This window comes from Brachyhypopomus gauderio, chromosome 14 (genome assembly GCF_052324685.1).
Source record: "Brachyhypopomus gauderio isolate BG-103 chromosome 14, BGAUD_0.2, whole genome shotgun sequence".
Taxonomy (NCBI): Eukaryota; Metazoa; Chordata; class Actinopteri; order Gymnotiformes; family Hypopomidae; genus Brachyhypopomus; species Brachyhypopomus gauderio.
This window is the reverse complement of record NC_135224.1, coordinates 5,070,294-5,084,311: the sequence shown is the minus strand read 5'-3', so window position 1 is coordinate 5,084,311 and position 14,018 is coordinate 5,070,294. Positions and strand designations below refer to the sequence as shown.

At 48.9% G+C, this 14,018-nt stretch overlaps 1 protein-coding gene across 1 annotated transcript in view; it reads left to right on the top strand.

Moving 5' to 3' along the window:
- The window catches only part of LOC143475028 (laminin subunit alpha-3-like), an 81,360-nt gene that overhangs the window by 44,599 nt on the left and 22,743 nt on the right, over nt 1-14,018 (top strand). The window contains 13 exon segments of the mRNA XM_076972736.1: nt 1,583-1,718; nt 1,882-2,008; nt 2,470-2,609; nt 3,873-3,988; nt 4,261-4,472; nt 4,837-5,041; nt 5,792-5,936; nt 7,682-7,822; nt 8,157-8,318; nt 8,557-8,658; nt 8,855-8,938; nt 9,331-9,561; nt 12,971-13,072. Of these exon segments, the coding sequence (XP_076828851.1) occupies nt 1,583-1,718; nt 1,882-2,008; nt 2,470-2,609; nt 3,873-3,988; nt 4,261-4,472; nt 4,837-5,041; nt 5,792-5,936; nt 7,682-7,822; nt 8,157-8,318; nt 8,557-8,658; nt 8,855-8,938; nt 9,331-9,561; nt 12,971-13,072 (1,903 nt within the window).

The following is a 14,018-nucleotide window of genomic DNA, read 5'->3' as shown; positions in this document are numbered from 1 at the left end:
CTTGGATTGGAGTGAGATGTTGTATCTAAAAATACAACCAAAAAAGTTTTTTTTTCTCAAACCATAGCTTTTTGTTCTGTAAGCAGAGGAGCCTCGGAAGTTTTAAATATATCACTTATGCAGTGTGTGCATGTGCAGTGTGTGTATGCATGTGTGTGTGTATGCATGTGTGTGAGCATGTGTTGAGCAACTTGCCGTGATGAAAACACATGCACTCACACACCCATTCAGTAACACCCAGACAACTGTGTCCAAACATGTCAGAGCCCGGGCACTGTAATCAAGGCCTTTTCCCTCTATTAGAAGTTCACTGTCATTTTATAGTGCCCCCTAAAGGGAAGTTTGTGCACTACACCTCTTTACATCTTATATATTGTATAATTATGCCTTTATATCAAAACGATGTTTTAGAATTTATAATATATTGTACTATATTCATATAGTTATATTGTAACCATGATCTGTACAATTTAAGCCCTTTCTTGCTTTTTTAGTTTCATTCCAAATATGCAGTGAATTGTTACAGGAACGTAAGAGTCAGAGGGATGATGGGGTCACATCTGGTGAGGCACAAACGCCTGGTGGGTTTTCCTGAGTTCAAAGGGAAGTGTGTGTTAGTGTAGACGGAGGCTCAGGGTGCATCACGGACCTGCAGCAGGTCATGATCTTCAGCAGGTTGTGGTCTTCAGCAGGTCGTGGTCTTCAGCAGGTCGTGGTCTTCAGCAGGTCATGATCTTCAGCAGGCCGTGGTCTTCAGCAGGTCGTGATCTTCGGCAGGTCGTGGTCTGCGGCAGGTCGTGGTCTGCGGCAGGTCGTGGTCTGCGGCAGGTCGTGGTCTGCGGCAGGTCGTGGTCTACGGCAGGTCGTGGTCTGCAGCAGGTCGTGATCTGCAGCAGGTCGTGATCTTCGGCAGGTCGTGGTCTTCAGCAGGTCGTGGTCTGCGGCAGGTCGTGGTCTTCAGCAGGCCGTGGTCTTCAGCAGGTCGTGATCTGCGGCAGGTCGTGATCTGCGGCAGGTCGTGGTCTTCGGCAGGTCGTGGTCTTCGGCAGGTCGTGGTCTGCAGCAGGTCGTGGTCTGCAGCAGGTCGTGATCTTCAGCAGGTCGTGGTCTTCGGCAGGTCGTGGTCTTCGGCAGGTCGTGGTCTGCAGCAGGTCGTGGTCTTCGGCAGGTCGTGGTCTTCGGCAGGTCGTGGTCTTCGGCAGGTCGTGGTCTGCAGCAGGGCGTGGTCTTCAGCAGGTCGTGGTCTGCAGCAGGTCGTGATCTGCAGCAGGTCGTGATCTTCAGCAGGTCGTGGTCTTCAGGCTGCTCTTCTTCAGACTGGGGATCCCTGTGCTGTGTTGATTTGCACCTCTGAGTTTAGGCCTGCGGGTGGAGAGCAGAACCTCCCAGGCCTGTTGGGCAGGGTTGTCATAGTAACAGTGTTTTGTATGGACGGCCCACGGCTGAGCTCGTGCGGCGAGATGAGACGAGACGACAAACCACCGGCTCCCATGGAGCCACCAGCCCTGTGCTAGCAAAGCTTCTGAACACATGTTTGTTTCTCCCCTAACCCCGCCCCTGACTCCGCCTCTCTTTGTTTCAGTACGCACTGTATGCCGAGCCACTTCCCCACTCCTTCCACGGCGCTTGTCCTGGACGCTGCCACCGTGACCCGGCCGGGCGGATCCGCCGGTCAGAGCCTGGGGCGATGTGATGGGCTGCTGCTCAAATCTCCCCAGGTACACCCTCCTAACGACAGCCTAACGCCAGCCGACCTCTCACCTCTTCATCTCAGGAAGCTTGAACACATCATGAAGAACTACATCCATAACGTGTGTGTGTGTGTGTGTGTGTGTGTGTGTGTGTGTGTGTGTGTGTGTGTGTCTACTCCTTGGCATACAGACTGAGGTGAGACTGAGTGTGCAGGTGTCCCAGGTGGGTCGGTACGTGTTTGTCGTACACTACTGCCAACCTGAGCACCCCACCTTCCCTGTGGATGTGCGGGTGGATGCGGGCATCACCTGGTCAGGTGAGGACACCCCCAGCGCTCAGGACACACCAGCCCTGCTGACATCACTCACCCCCACCAGACCTCTCAAACAAGTCAAGTTGATTCCTCAGAAACAGTTTGGTGTTCAGTGTGGCGGTGATGATGTCAAGGTCTACATACACACTCGGCCAAGACTGAGTCCAGGTTCCTGGGTGTGATTCTCCCCTAGACCTGCTCACTGGCCCACACTACCCATATGTTACTGTGAATGGGCTCAACGTGCCACACAAACGCTGAATCTGTCTGTCTGTCTGTCTGTCTGTCTGTCTGTCTGTCCTCATTCCATCTTTATTTAGTTACTGTACTGGTGCTACTGTAATGACATTATACACAACCTTTCCTATGAAATCTGGAATGTTTCATAGTGTCTGGGGAGAGCCTGACCCGTCCGTGACCTCTGACCTCCCCCATCCTCCCCCTCTCCCTGCTCTCTTTCGCAGGACGGCTGAATGCCTCGTTCTGTCCTGCCGTGTCCGGCTGCAGGGCCGTCGTCGTAGCAACACAGCGCATTGGCCTGCATGTCCCGCAGCACGCGCTGACAGTCACCCTCAACATCCCGGCAGGAAAAACCCTCATGTTGGTGAGCAGACCCAACCTGTCTCCCCCACCCGGCCTGTCTCCCCCACCCGGCCTGTCTCCCCCACCCGGCCTGTCTCCCCCACCCAACCTGTCTCCCCCACCCAACCTGTCTCCCCCACCCAACCTGTCTCCCCCACCCAACCTGTCTCCCCCACCCAGCCTGTCTCCCCCACCCAACCTGTCTCCCCCACCCAGCCTGTCTCCCCCACCCAGCCTGTCTCCCCCACCCAGCCTGTCTCCCCCACCCAGCCTGTCTCCCCCACCTTGCCTGTCTCCCCCACCCAGCCTGTCTCCCCCACCCAGCCTGTCTCCCCCACCCAGCCTGTCTCCCCCACCCAACCTGTCTCCCCCACCCAACCTGTCTCCCCCACCCAACCTGTCTCCCCCACCCAGCCTGTCTCCCCCACCCAGCCTGTCTCCCCCACCTTGCCTGTCTCCTCCACCTAACCTGTCTCCCCCACACCTTCTGTCTCCTCCACTCAGCCTGTCTCTCCCACCCCTTCAGTCCTCATATAAAGTCTGTCCTTTTTGAGTGTTCGAGGTGGTAAAGGACAGTTTGGGTTTCTTGCCTGCTGTAGCTCTCGTGCCCTTAACTGTGTTTATATTCTTCCATTGCCTCAAGTAGAAAAATTAGAGGCAGAATGTGAATAACTAACATGTCCTGGCTGATTGATGACATTTGATTTTTTTCTCAAAGCATTCCTTTAATGCAGTCTGACACGGTCTGCTGGCAGTGGTGTAACAGAGCTGTGAAGGCTCTCTTCCACACGCCCGTGTCACTTCCATAAAAGGAGGTGGGGATGGAGAGAGGGATGGAGAGAGGGATGGTTACAAGCAGCAGCTCTGTGACAGCCTGAGTGCCTGTCTCACTGAGTCCGTCTGTCCTCTCTGGCTCTCTCAGCTGGTCTGAGTACCTGTCTCACTGAGCTGTCTATCCTCACTGTCTCTCTCTGGTGTTACAAGCTTTCAGTCTCTTATTTGTCACATCATTACAAGAAATCTTACACTGGAACTTCTACACGATAGGTGTCACTGAACTATAATCAAAAGACAGGTATATATTCATTCTATATTTACCACAAACTTGTCAGTATACACACCAACTATGTTCATGACATGATAGTTTATATAAGCATTGTGAGGAGATTTTACAGTCGGTGGATATGGGGAGAAAGGGCGGGCCCACGCTTATCCAATCAAAAGTAACGATGACCATCACACTGGATGCTGTGATGACACCTCGTGTTTCTTCTCCTTACTGAAGGACTCCATCCTGGTGCTCCCTGAGGAGGCGTACCACCCTGAACTCCTCAGCCCAGAAGCTCAGGATCAGTCTTTCCACTTCACCAGTCAGTGTGGAGCTCCAAGCTTCTCCGTCAAGTACGTGCACACAGACGCGGTTGACCTGCGAAGCTGTTTCTCGTTTTAAAGCGAGGACCGTGTAGATATGTTCTCCACCGAGGAGCACCGCCACTTGTTTTTGATCTTGTTAAAACTTGTGTAAACTTTTTGTGTTTCGTGTGAAAACTTGCGCTGGGCTCCGAGGAGTCTCGCCGTCATGATTGGACAACCTATCGTTCCAGAATGTTCCCCTGACTAGCACTGAAGAAAGACTTGGGCTTGTTTGTGTTTCTGTCACTGTATTCCCACAGCCCCCACACCTCCTCCGAGTTCTGTAAGTCGTCGGCCCGCTCCCTGGTGGCCCACTACCACAATGGTGCTCTGCCCTGCGATTGTGACAAAGCTGGCTCCATAAGCCCTACCTGTCAGCCAATAGGAGGACAGTGTCGCTGCAGGTCTCACGTGATTGGCCGGCAGTGCACTCGGTGTGCCACGGGCTTCTACGGCTTTCCCTACTGCAGACGTGAGCGCCCTCTGCTGCCGGAGTTGAAGGCTGACTATTATTTTCACCAATTCTACATTTACATGCACATCTACTTCCGTTAGAGAAATAGAAAATAGATGCTTCATGACATACAAGTCATTTTCAGTAAAGTTCTTGACAGTATATAATCACATTCATTTTTTTTTGGCTATTTTGCTGTTACTGTATCCAAAGCGAACTTCAAAATGTAACTCTTACAGTTCAACCCTTCCTTTCCTGCAATACCATGAATTTCCACCACAATCGGCTCAAAATAAAAGTTATGATGGTCCTCTTGACAGCAACTGTCCAAACTGTTAACTTCCATCAACCTGCCCTATCCTCCCTGTTCCCATTCCTGCAGCGTGCGAATGTGGCCGCCGGCTGTGTGACGAGGTCACGGGGGAGTGTGTGTGTCCCCCCCAGACGCTGCGTCCTGCGTGTGAAGTGTGTGAGGGACAGACGTTCAGCTATCACCCCCTGCTGGGCTGCGAGAATTGTAACTGCTCTACGAGCGGAATCCCCTTTGGAGACTCGGGACAGTGTCATGTGACTACGGGACAGTGCACGTGAGTCACAGCCAAGTGCTAAACCAGTGCTAAACCAGAGTCAAACCAGTGTATTCCATGCCATGTGAATCAGTTTCCTAGTGCATGCGAACCTTAATTACTTCCTAGCCCCATGTTTTATGGACACCAGCACCACACAGTTAGAGTGCAGGACTCAATGTTTCAACACATTAATTCACCTTATGAAGATCTTCAGACAATAGGGTGGATCAGAGCTGGGACGCTACAGTAGTGTTTCACTGGGTTCAGGTGGCCTCTGGCCTTCTGTAGAGGCCATTAATGTATAATATACATATAGAAGATGCAGATACACCTTAGAGTGCTGGTCTAGGATCAGTTTAGCCATTCACATTTTCATGAATATGTTCTAAACCTAAAAAAGGGAGTCATGGCCTGGTGGTTAGGGAACTGGTCTTGTGACCGGAGGGTCGTGGGTTCAATTCCCAGACCTGAGGCCATGACTGAGGTGCCCCTGAGCAAGGCCCTTAACCCTCAATTGCTCACTTGAATAAAAATGAGATAAAAAAAATGTATGTCACTCTGGATAAGGGCGTCTGCCAAATGCCGTAAATGTAAATGTAAATCTAAACCTAAAACAACAGTTCCTCTAATGGAACATTCTACTGGTTTTGTTACATGTCTTTGTAAGACTAGATTAGTACTTTTCTCAGATGTGTGAGCGTCTTACACGTTGGCCGTTGGGACGTTACAGTGTGACGTGTGCTCTCTCTCTCTACTCGCGTGTCCCAGCTGTAAGCCCAGAGTAGGCGGGCGGCGGTGTTCACGGTGTCTCCCCGGATACTACGGCTTCCCGGACTGCGTGCCGTGCTCGTGCCACAGCGGCGGAGTGACGGAGCAGATCTGTGACTCCACCGACGGACGCTGCGTCTGCAAGGTGAGCAGCATTAGCTCACCAGACCTGATGAACCACCACATCCTGTAGAGTGGGATGAGAGTGATGTAACAGTAGTGTTAAGAGTGGGATGAGAGTGATGTAACAGTAGTGTTAAGAGTGGTATGAGAGTGATGTAACAGTAGTGTTAAGAGTGGGATGAGAGTGATGTAACGGTAGTGTTAAGAGTGGTATGAGAGTGATGTAACAGTAGTGTTAAGAGTGGGATGAGAGTGATGTAACGGTAGTGTTAAGAGTGGTATGAGAGTGATGTAACGGTAGTGTTAAGAGTGGTATGAGAGTGACGTAACAGTTGTGTTAAGAGTGGGATGAGTGTGATGTAACGGTAGTGTTAAGAGTGGTATGAGAGTGATGTAACGGTAGTGTTAAGAGTGGTATGAGAGTGATGTAACGGTAGTGTTAAGAGTGGTATGAGAGTGATGTAACAGTAGTGTTAAGAGTGGTATGAGAGTGATGGAACCGTAGTGTTAAGAGTGGTATGAGAGTGATGTAACGGTAGTGTTAAGAGTGGTATGAGAGTGATGTAACGGTAGTGTTAAGAGTGGTATGAGAGTGATGTAACAGTAGTGTTAAGTGTGGTATGAGAGTGATGTAATGGTATTGTTAAGTGTGGTATGAGAGTGATGTAAGTTGTGTTAAGAGTGGGATGAGAGTGATGTAACAGTAGTGTTAAGAGTGGGATGAGAGTGATGTAACGGTAGTGTTAAGTGTGGGATGAGAGTGATGTAACGGTATTGTTAAGTGTGGTATGAGAGTGATGTAACAGTAGTGTTAAGTGTGGTATGAGAGTGATGTAACGGTAGTGTTAAGAGTGGTATGAGAGTGATGTAACGGTAGTGTTAAGAGTGGTATGAGAGTGATGTAACGGTAGTGTTAAGAGTGGAATGAGAGTGATGTAACAGTAGTGTTAAGTGTGGTATGAGAGTGATGTAAGTTGTGTTAAGAGTGGGATGAGAGTGATGTAACGGTAGTGTTAAGAGTGGAATGAGAGTGATGTAACAGTAGTGTTAAGTGTGGTATGAGAGTGATGTAACGGTAGTGTTAAGAGTGGTATGAGAGTGATGTAACGGTAGTGTTAAGAGTGGAATGAGAGTGATGTAACAGTAGTGTTAAGTGTGGTATGAGAGTGATGTAACGGTAGTGTTAAGAGTGGTATGAGAGTGATGTAACAGTAGTGTTAAGTGTGGTATGAGAGTGATGTAACGGTAGTGTTAAGAGTGGTATGAGAGTGATGTAACGGTAGTGTTAAGAGTGGAATGAGAGTGATGTAACAGTAGTGTTAAGTGTGGTATGAGAATGATGTAAGTTGTGTTAAGAGTGGTGGCAGAGATGTTGGAAGAGTGAGTGGACAGCTACCAGAGAGGTATGTGTCATCCTTAATTAATTCTGTGATACAATCCTTCAGTTCAGTCATCATCAGTCATCTTCAATAATAAGGGTCTGGATTAAGTATGTTTGTTTTTCTTTGGGACACACATACATATATCAAATGTAATCCTCAAAACCATTAAATTACTGTTGCATTCATGTCAAAGCACATTTTCACACATTTTCTGTTCCATTTGTGTAGCCCAAGACAGCTGACTCTGAAACGCCATACAGTGCATTATGATGAATTGTTCAGAATCAGCACATGCATACGCATATGGATAAACCCTGTGGGCTTTGCTGTGTAAGGTGTGACTGATTCTCGGTGTGACTGTGCATCTTCTGTCCTGTGTTGCCAGAGTAACGTGGAGGGATTGCGCTGTGACATGTGTCGGAGAGGTGCGTTTCACTTCCACCCCACCAACCCCAAAGGCTGCACAGAGTGTTTCTGCTTCGGGGCCACCGATCAGTGCCGCAGCTCAGAAAAACGCAGGTCCAAGGTGTGTGTGTGCGTGTGTGTGTGTGTGGGTGTGTATGGGTGTGTGTGCGTGTGCGTGTGTGTGTGTGTGTATGCGCACCATAGCCCCCTAGTGATCATTAGTGTGTGTGTGTGTGTGTGTGTGCACCACAGCCCCCTAGTGATAACTAGTGTGTGTGTGTGTGTGTGTGTGTGTGTGTGTGTGTGTGTGTGTGTGTGTGTGTGTGTGTGTGTGTGTGTGTGTGTGTGTTCTCACTGCACAGATGGGTAAATGCCGAGGGCTAATTTTGATTTTTGAAATCACTAAATTTGAATTTTGAAAATCACAATTGACAATATGGCAACTTAATATCCAGTTTGTAGACATGCGGTCATGGCGTCTGGTGACCTCCGACCTGGAAGAGGTCCCATCTGTCCTGAACACTCTGAGCAACACGGTAGTGTCCGACGTTCAGGAGCTGTTTCCGTCTGTGGTGCAGCTGAACTGGGTTCTACCTCGCTCGTACCTGGGAGACAGGGTGAGATCTCACAACCACCTGGAAACATCTGAGACCATGACAGAAGCAGACAGCTGCACCTTTAAATAAGAGCATAAGAGCTCTGAGCCTCCTGAATGGTGTTATTTCCTTGAATGAATGTTTGTGTATGTATTTATGTACAAAAATTGGCACAAGAAATATAATATGCATAACAGTAAGTTGTAATAATCATTGTAATAGTCTGTTACTGTTGTGTGCTGCTTTGTGTGTGTTTCAGGTGTCGTCATATGGGGGCTACCTTACATTTCAGACCAAATCTTTTGGTATTCCTCATGAGATGATGAAGTTGCAGGATAAACAACCTGATGTTCTGCTCAAGGTGTTTATCACGTCCTCAACTGCACCCACGTTCCAAACAGACGAGTCGTTCATCATGTTGGATGGAGATTATTCTGAGATTATTCTGAGATTAGCCTGAGATTATTCTGAGACTAGCATTAGCGCTGCTGCTAGCTCCTCCCACAGCTCACTCGGGTGTAAACGGGCTCTGATTTGGGCTCTGCTGGTTTCCACAGGGTCAGAACATCACACTGGTGTACCAGGACGCCCAGTCACCGTCTCCAGACAGACTCTACCAAGGCCGGGTCCAGCTTGTGGAGGTAACGCCCACCTTGCACTGCCATCTCCCTGCAGGTGAGACACAGATGTCACCAGGTGTTTAGAGGGGGCAGGTTGCCAGGCTTTCCCTGGGTGGAGGCGGGTCCTGGGTGGAGACTGGTCCTGGGTGGAGGCGTGGAGGCGGGCCCTGGGTGGAGGCTGGTCCTGGGTGGAGGCGTGGAGGCGGGCCATGGGTGGAGGCGGGCCATGGGTGGAGGCGGGTCCTGGGAGGAGGCGGGTCCTCCTGTTAGCAACCCTGCGTGGAATTTGTGAGGAGGCAACGACTGACTTTGCTAGCAGGTCAAATAAAATCTCCATTCAGCTCCAGAGAAACCATCATGTTTAATTACTACATGGAGTCTTTTTGTCCTTCTTAATGCAACGTGTTTTCCAGGGAAACTTTCGTCACTCTGGCACCAACCGTCCCGCGTCCAGGGACGAGTTCATGCGGGTGCTTGCGGGACTGCAGGCGGTGTGGATCCGTGCCCTGTACTTCTCCAACAGCCAGAGGCTGAGTGTGGGCGGGGCCGGCCTGGAGGAGGCCAGCCCGATGGGCAGCGGTGGCCCTGCCCACAATGTGGAGGTGTGCGCCTGTCCCAAGCAGTACGCTGGAGACTCCTGCCAGGTGAGGACGCTGCCCCACTCATGTGATTGTTGTGTTAGCCCCGCCTCCAGCACAGGTGAGGGTGCCACTCATGATTGTTGTTAGCCCCGCCTCCAGCACAGGTGAGGGTGCCACTCGTGATTGTTGTGTTAGCCCCGCCTCCAGCAGAGGTGAGGGTGCCACTCGTGATTGTTGTGTTAGCCCCGCCTCCAGCACAGGTGAGGGCCCCACTCATGTAATTTTTGTGTTAGCCCCGCCTCCAGCACAGGTGAGGGTGCCACTCATGTGATTGTTGTGTTAGCCCCGCCTCCAGCACAGGTGAGGGCGCCACTCATGTGATCGTTGTGTTAGCCCCGCCTCCAGCACAGGTGGGAGCTAGGCCAGTTGTTCTTCATCCGGTTCCTCATTCTTCTGAAGAGGTTTGGAGGTGGCAGCATCTCTTGTTTTCGTTTCCTGAGCTGGGGGTCTGTGGTTGGACTGAGATCCCTGCTGTGTTTGTGGAGTGTGTTCTGGGTGTGCAGCTAGGGCAAGCTGTGACCAGGCTACTCGAACCATTTCCCTTAAACATCATTACTGGGACCATCTGTGCCAAGATTGTGTTGGCTGATGAAATATTTTGTTTTATGAAATATTGTTATGAATTATTATTAAATTGGGCTTTTTTTCTTGTGAGGATGCACAAGAAAAACTACTAAAATTGTAGTTTAAACACAAACCTGAAATATCAAAGTGCCTTTAAAACGTAGGACACAGTCTGTACTCCTGTGGTAGGTTCCCGCCTATCTCCTCTCTTAACCAATCACAAGTGGTGTCACAAACCAATCACCTTGCAGCGCTAGGAGACAGAATAAAGGTGTGCTTTACAGTGACGGCTTGGCCAATAATGCTCTCTGTCTCATGAGGGGGGTGTTGCCCTGACATGCCTAACCACACCCAGCTGCTGATGTCAGAGGGCGGTGAGGGGAATGACCATATATGGTAAAAGAATGGTGATAAACCCTGGAAACATGACCAGAGGAATACATCAGCTATCGTTTAGCTGGATATGATGGGATATAAGAATAAAGATGATAAAATAGGAAATTTTTAAGGTAGTGCTGCATATAGTACTTTAAACTGTGAAATTGTTTTGAAGTGAGCTGTTTGTGTTTGATCAAAAGTAAAATAATACTCAGTGTGGAATGTTTCAGTCATTTTTGAAACTTTAGTATCTGTTGTGGTGATCACAGGTCCCCCATGTTAGATTAACATCCTAAGGGTTCTGTGTTTGTGAACATCAGATCACCTCACCATGTTCAAGCTATATTACTAAACCTTTAATCTTCTCCATGGTTACCAAAAACATAGAAGTGCATTTCAGATTCATAATAGTAGTAATAATAATAATAATAATAATAACAATAATGCTAATAATAAGGATAATAATGATAGTTATAATGATATTAATAATGCTAATAGTTGGGTGCTATGAAGTCCCACTTCATAGAAGTTGTTTCTCCGCTGCTACTGGTAGTCATAGCAACAGCGACCATTTTTTGCGCACGCTGTATGTAAGGACTTGCCCAGGAAGGGAGAGGAGAGAGGAAGTACAAAAGTCTGTAGCCTGTGGGAATGAATAATACACACACACACACACACACACACACACACACACACACACACACACACACACACACACACACACACACACACACACACACACACACACACACACACACACACACACACACACACACACACACACAGGGCGTGCCGGGACACCTTTGGTTAGGGTGCGGTCGCTGTACATTACCAACAACTGACAGTCAGACAGTTTGTACATAGTGTGTGTGTGTGTGTGTGTGTGTGTGTGTGTGTGTGTGTGTGTGTGTGTGTGGTGGCAGCCACACCTTGTCTCCTCTATTTGCCGTGTGCCTGAGGGTGTGAATTGTGTGATTCAAGAATGAGTACCTCATGCACTCACTGTCTGAGTCTGATCTGATCTGTCTGATTTATCTGACCTGTCTGATCTATCTGATCTGCTGGGTCTGATCTATCTTGTCTGAGTTAGCCATTGTTTACTTTTTTATAGATTTTGCATTCCCTTTTATCACACACCACTAAAAACATACAAGAAGTTTAAAGCCATACAGGAAGTTTAGCACAAGCTGTGTAGTATCCCCACAGCTACAGGTCCTGTAATGACCCATACTGCACTCTTATTTCTGCAGAATATCTGAATAGAGCAAAACTGAACAAAGATTGCAGCTGTGCTACTCTGATAGTCCTGTACTTGTTCAGGGTTTGTAGCTTAGCCTCAGTCGTGTGTGTGTGTGTGTGTGCGCGTGTGTATGTACGTGCGTGTGTGTGCACACATCCTGCGTGCTGTCACAGCCCCGTACGTGAGTGTGTTTCACTCTGGCTGATTCAGGTATGAGCACGTGTTTAGGGTGTGTCCCGTCGTGCTCTCTGCTGTTAAAAACACACCTGCCCTCACCTTCATTCACATACGGTTTGTTTCTGCTGCGTGAGACGGAATGCTGGAGCAGTGTGCGAAGCGGAGTGCGGAGAGAGGGGCGGTTCTGCGCCTGGCCGTGGGCTGCGTTCTGCTGGGTGTGTGTTTGGCCGGACCCCGACCGTTCCACAGGACCTCACGTCACCCATGGAGGGAGAATCTCCCCAGCACACAGGACGCTCGCGAGCCCACTCTAACGGGTCAGAGGGGCCAGTGGATCCGGTTCCCTTATCAAAACGATCAGGACTCACAGAGGATTCAGTTTCCTTCTCTAAATGATCAGGACTCACAAAGGATTCAGTTTCCTTCTCTAAACGATCAGGACTCACAAAGGATCCAGTTCCCATCTCTAAACGATCAGGACTCACAAAGGATCCTTTTCCCTTCTCTAAATGATCAGGACTCACAAAGGATTCAGTTTCCTTCTCTAAACGATCAGGACTCACAGAGGATTCAGTTTCCTTCTCTAAATGAACAGGACTCAGAGAAGAATGAATTTCCTTTAGTCGATGTTGGACAGGTGACCAAGGTAATATCAAGAGCAGATGGCAGAGTTAGAATCACGTTGGATAATAGTTTTCTAGGTAGTGCTTTCCTGGATTTGGGTTAGACTAAGTCTGGGTTAGTCGTGGATTTGGGTTAGACTAAGTCTTAAACTAGTCTGTCTGATATTGAACTGATGAACCTTTTCAGGGAGGTTAGATTTGAGTATCTGCAAAAAACAGTTTGTTCTCACAGTAGGTTATTACAACTGACACATCATTAAAATTTGAGTGTGTGTGTGTGTGTTAGCGTGCTGATCTTTTGCATGTTGTTGAGATGATAAGTATTCTAAAGTATTAAGTATTATCATAAAGTATTCTGAGTGTTTTAAATGATCTGTCTGTCTCTTCTTCTCTCTTTCTCCTTTTCTCTCCTCACTCTCTCCCCATACAGAGATGTGCTCCTGGTTTCTATAGAGACAGGAGTGACCGCTGTGTGCCCTGTGCATGCAATGGGCTGTCAGACGTCTGTGAGGAGAGTACAGGAAGATGCCAGGTAGGAAACACACACACACACACACACACACACACACACACACACACACTCAAACGTTCAAGAACTCGCTGGGCCGTCATTCCTCATTATATGGAAGCCCGTTTAGGCTCTGAATGCCTCTGACGCTACACCCTGCTGATGGTGTGAAGCATTGTGGGAACTGCTCCACAGTGAGTGAGTGATTAACAGTGCGTTAATTTCCTGCTAAATTACAGGAAGTGATCTTAAAAAGCTCAGTGCTGATATTCACAGAACCTTTTAAACATTTTTGTTTTAAGTTCTCCCTGACTTTGCAGAGTTAAAGTCATTTGTTTCAGTATCAGACCCTGACCTCTGGAGTTCAGTATCAGACCCTGACCTCTGGAGTTCAGTATCAGACCCGGACCTCTGGAGTTCAGTATCAGATACTGACCTCTAGTGTTCAGTGCCAGATCTCGATCTCTAGTGTTCGGGGTCTGATCCTCTAGTGTTCAGTGCCAGATCTCTAGTGTTCGGGGTTTGATCCTCTAGTGTTCAGTGCCAGATCTCTAGTGTTCGGGGTTTGATCCTCTAGTGTTCGGGGTCTGATCCTCTAGTGTTCGGGGTCTGATCCTCTAGTGTTCGGGGTTTGATCCTCTAGTGTTCGGGGTCTGATCCTCTAGTGTTCAGTGCCAGATCTCTAGTGTTCGGGGTCTGATCCTCTAGTGTTCGGGGTCTGATCCTCTAGTGTTCAGTGCCAGCTCTCTAGTGTTCGGGGTTTGATCCTCTAGTGTTCGGGGTCTGATCCTCTAGTGTTCAGTGCCAGATCTCTAGTGTTCGGGGTCTGATCCTCTAGTGTTCGGGGTCTGATCCTCTAGTGTTCAGTGCCAGCTCTCTAGTGTTCGGGGTTTGATCCTCTAGTGTTCGGGGTCTGATCCTCTAGTGTTCAGTGCCAGATCTCTAGTGTTCGGGGTTTGATCCTCTAGTG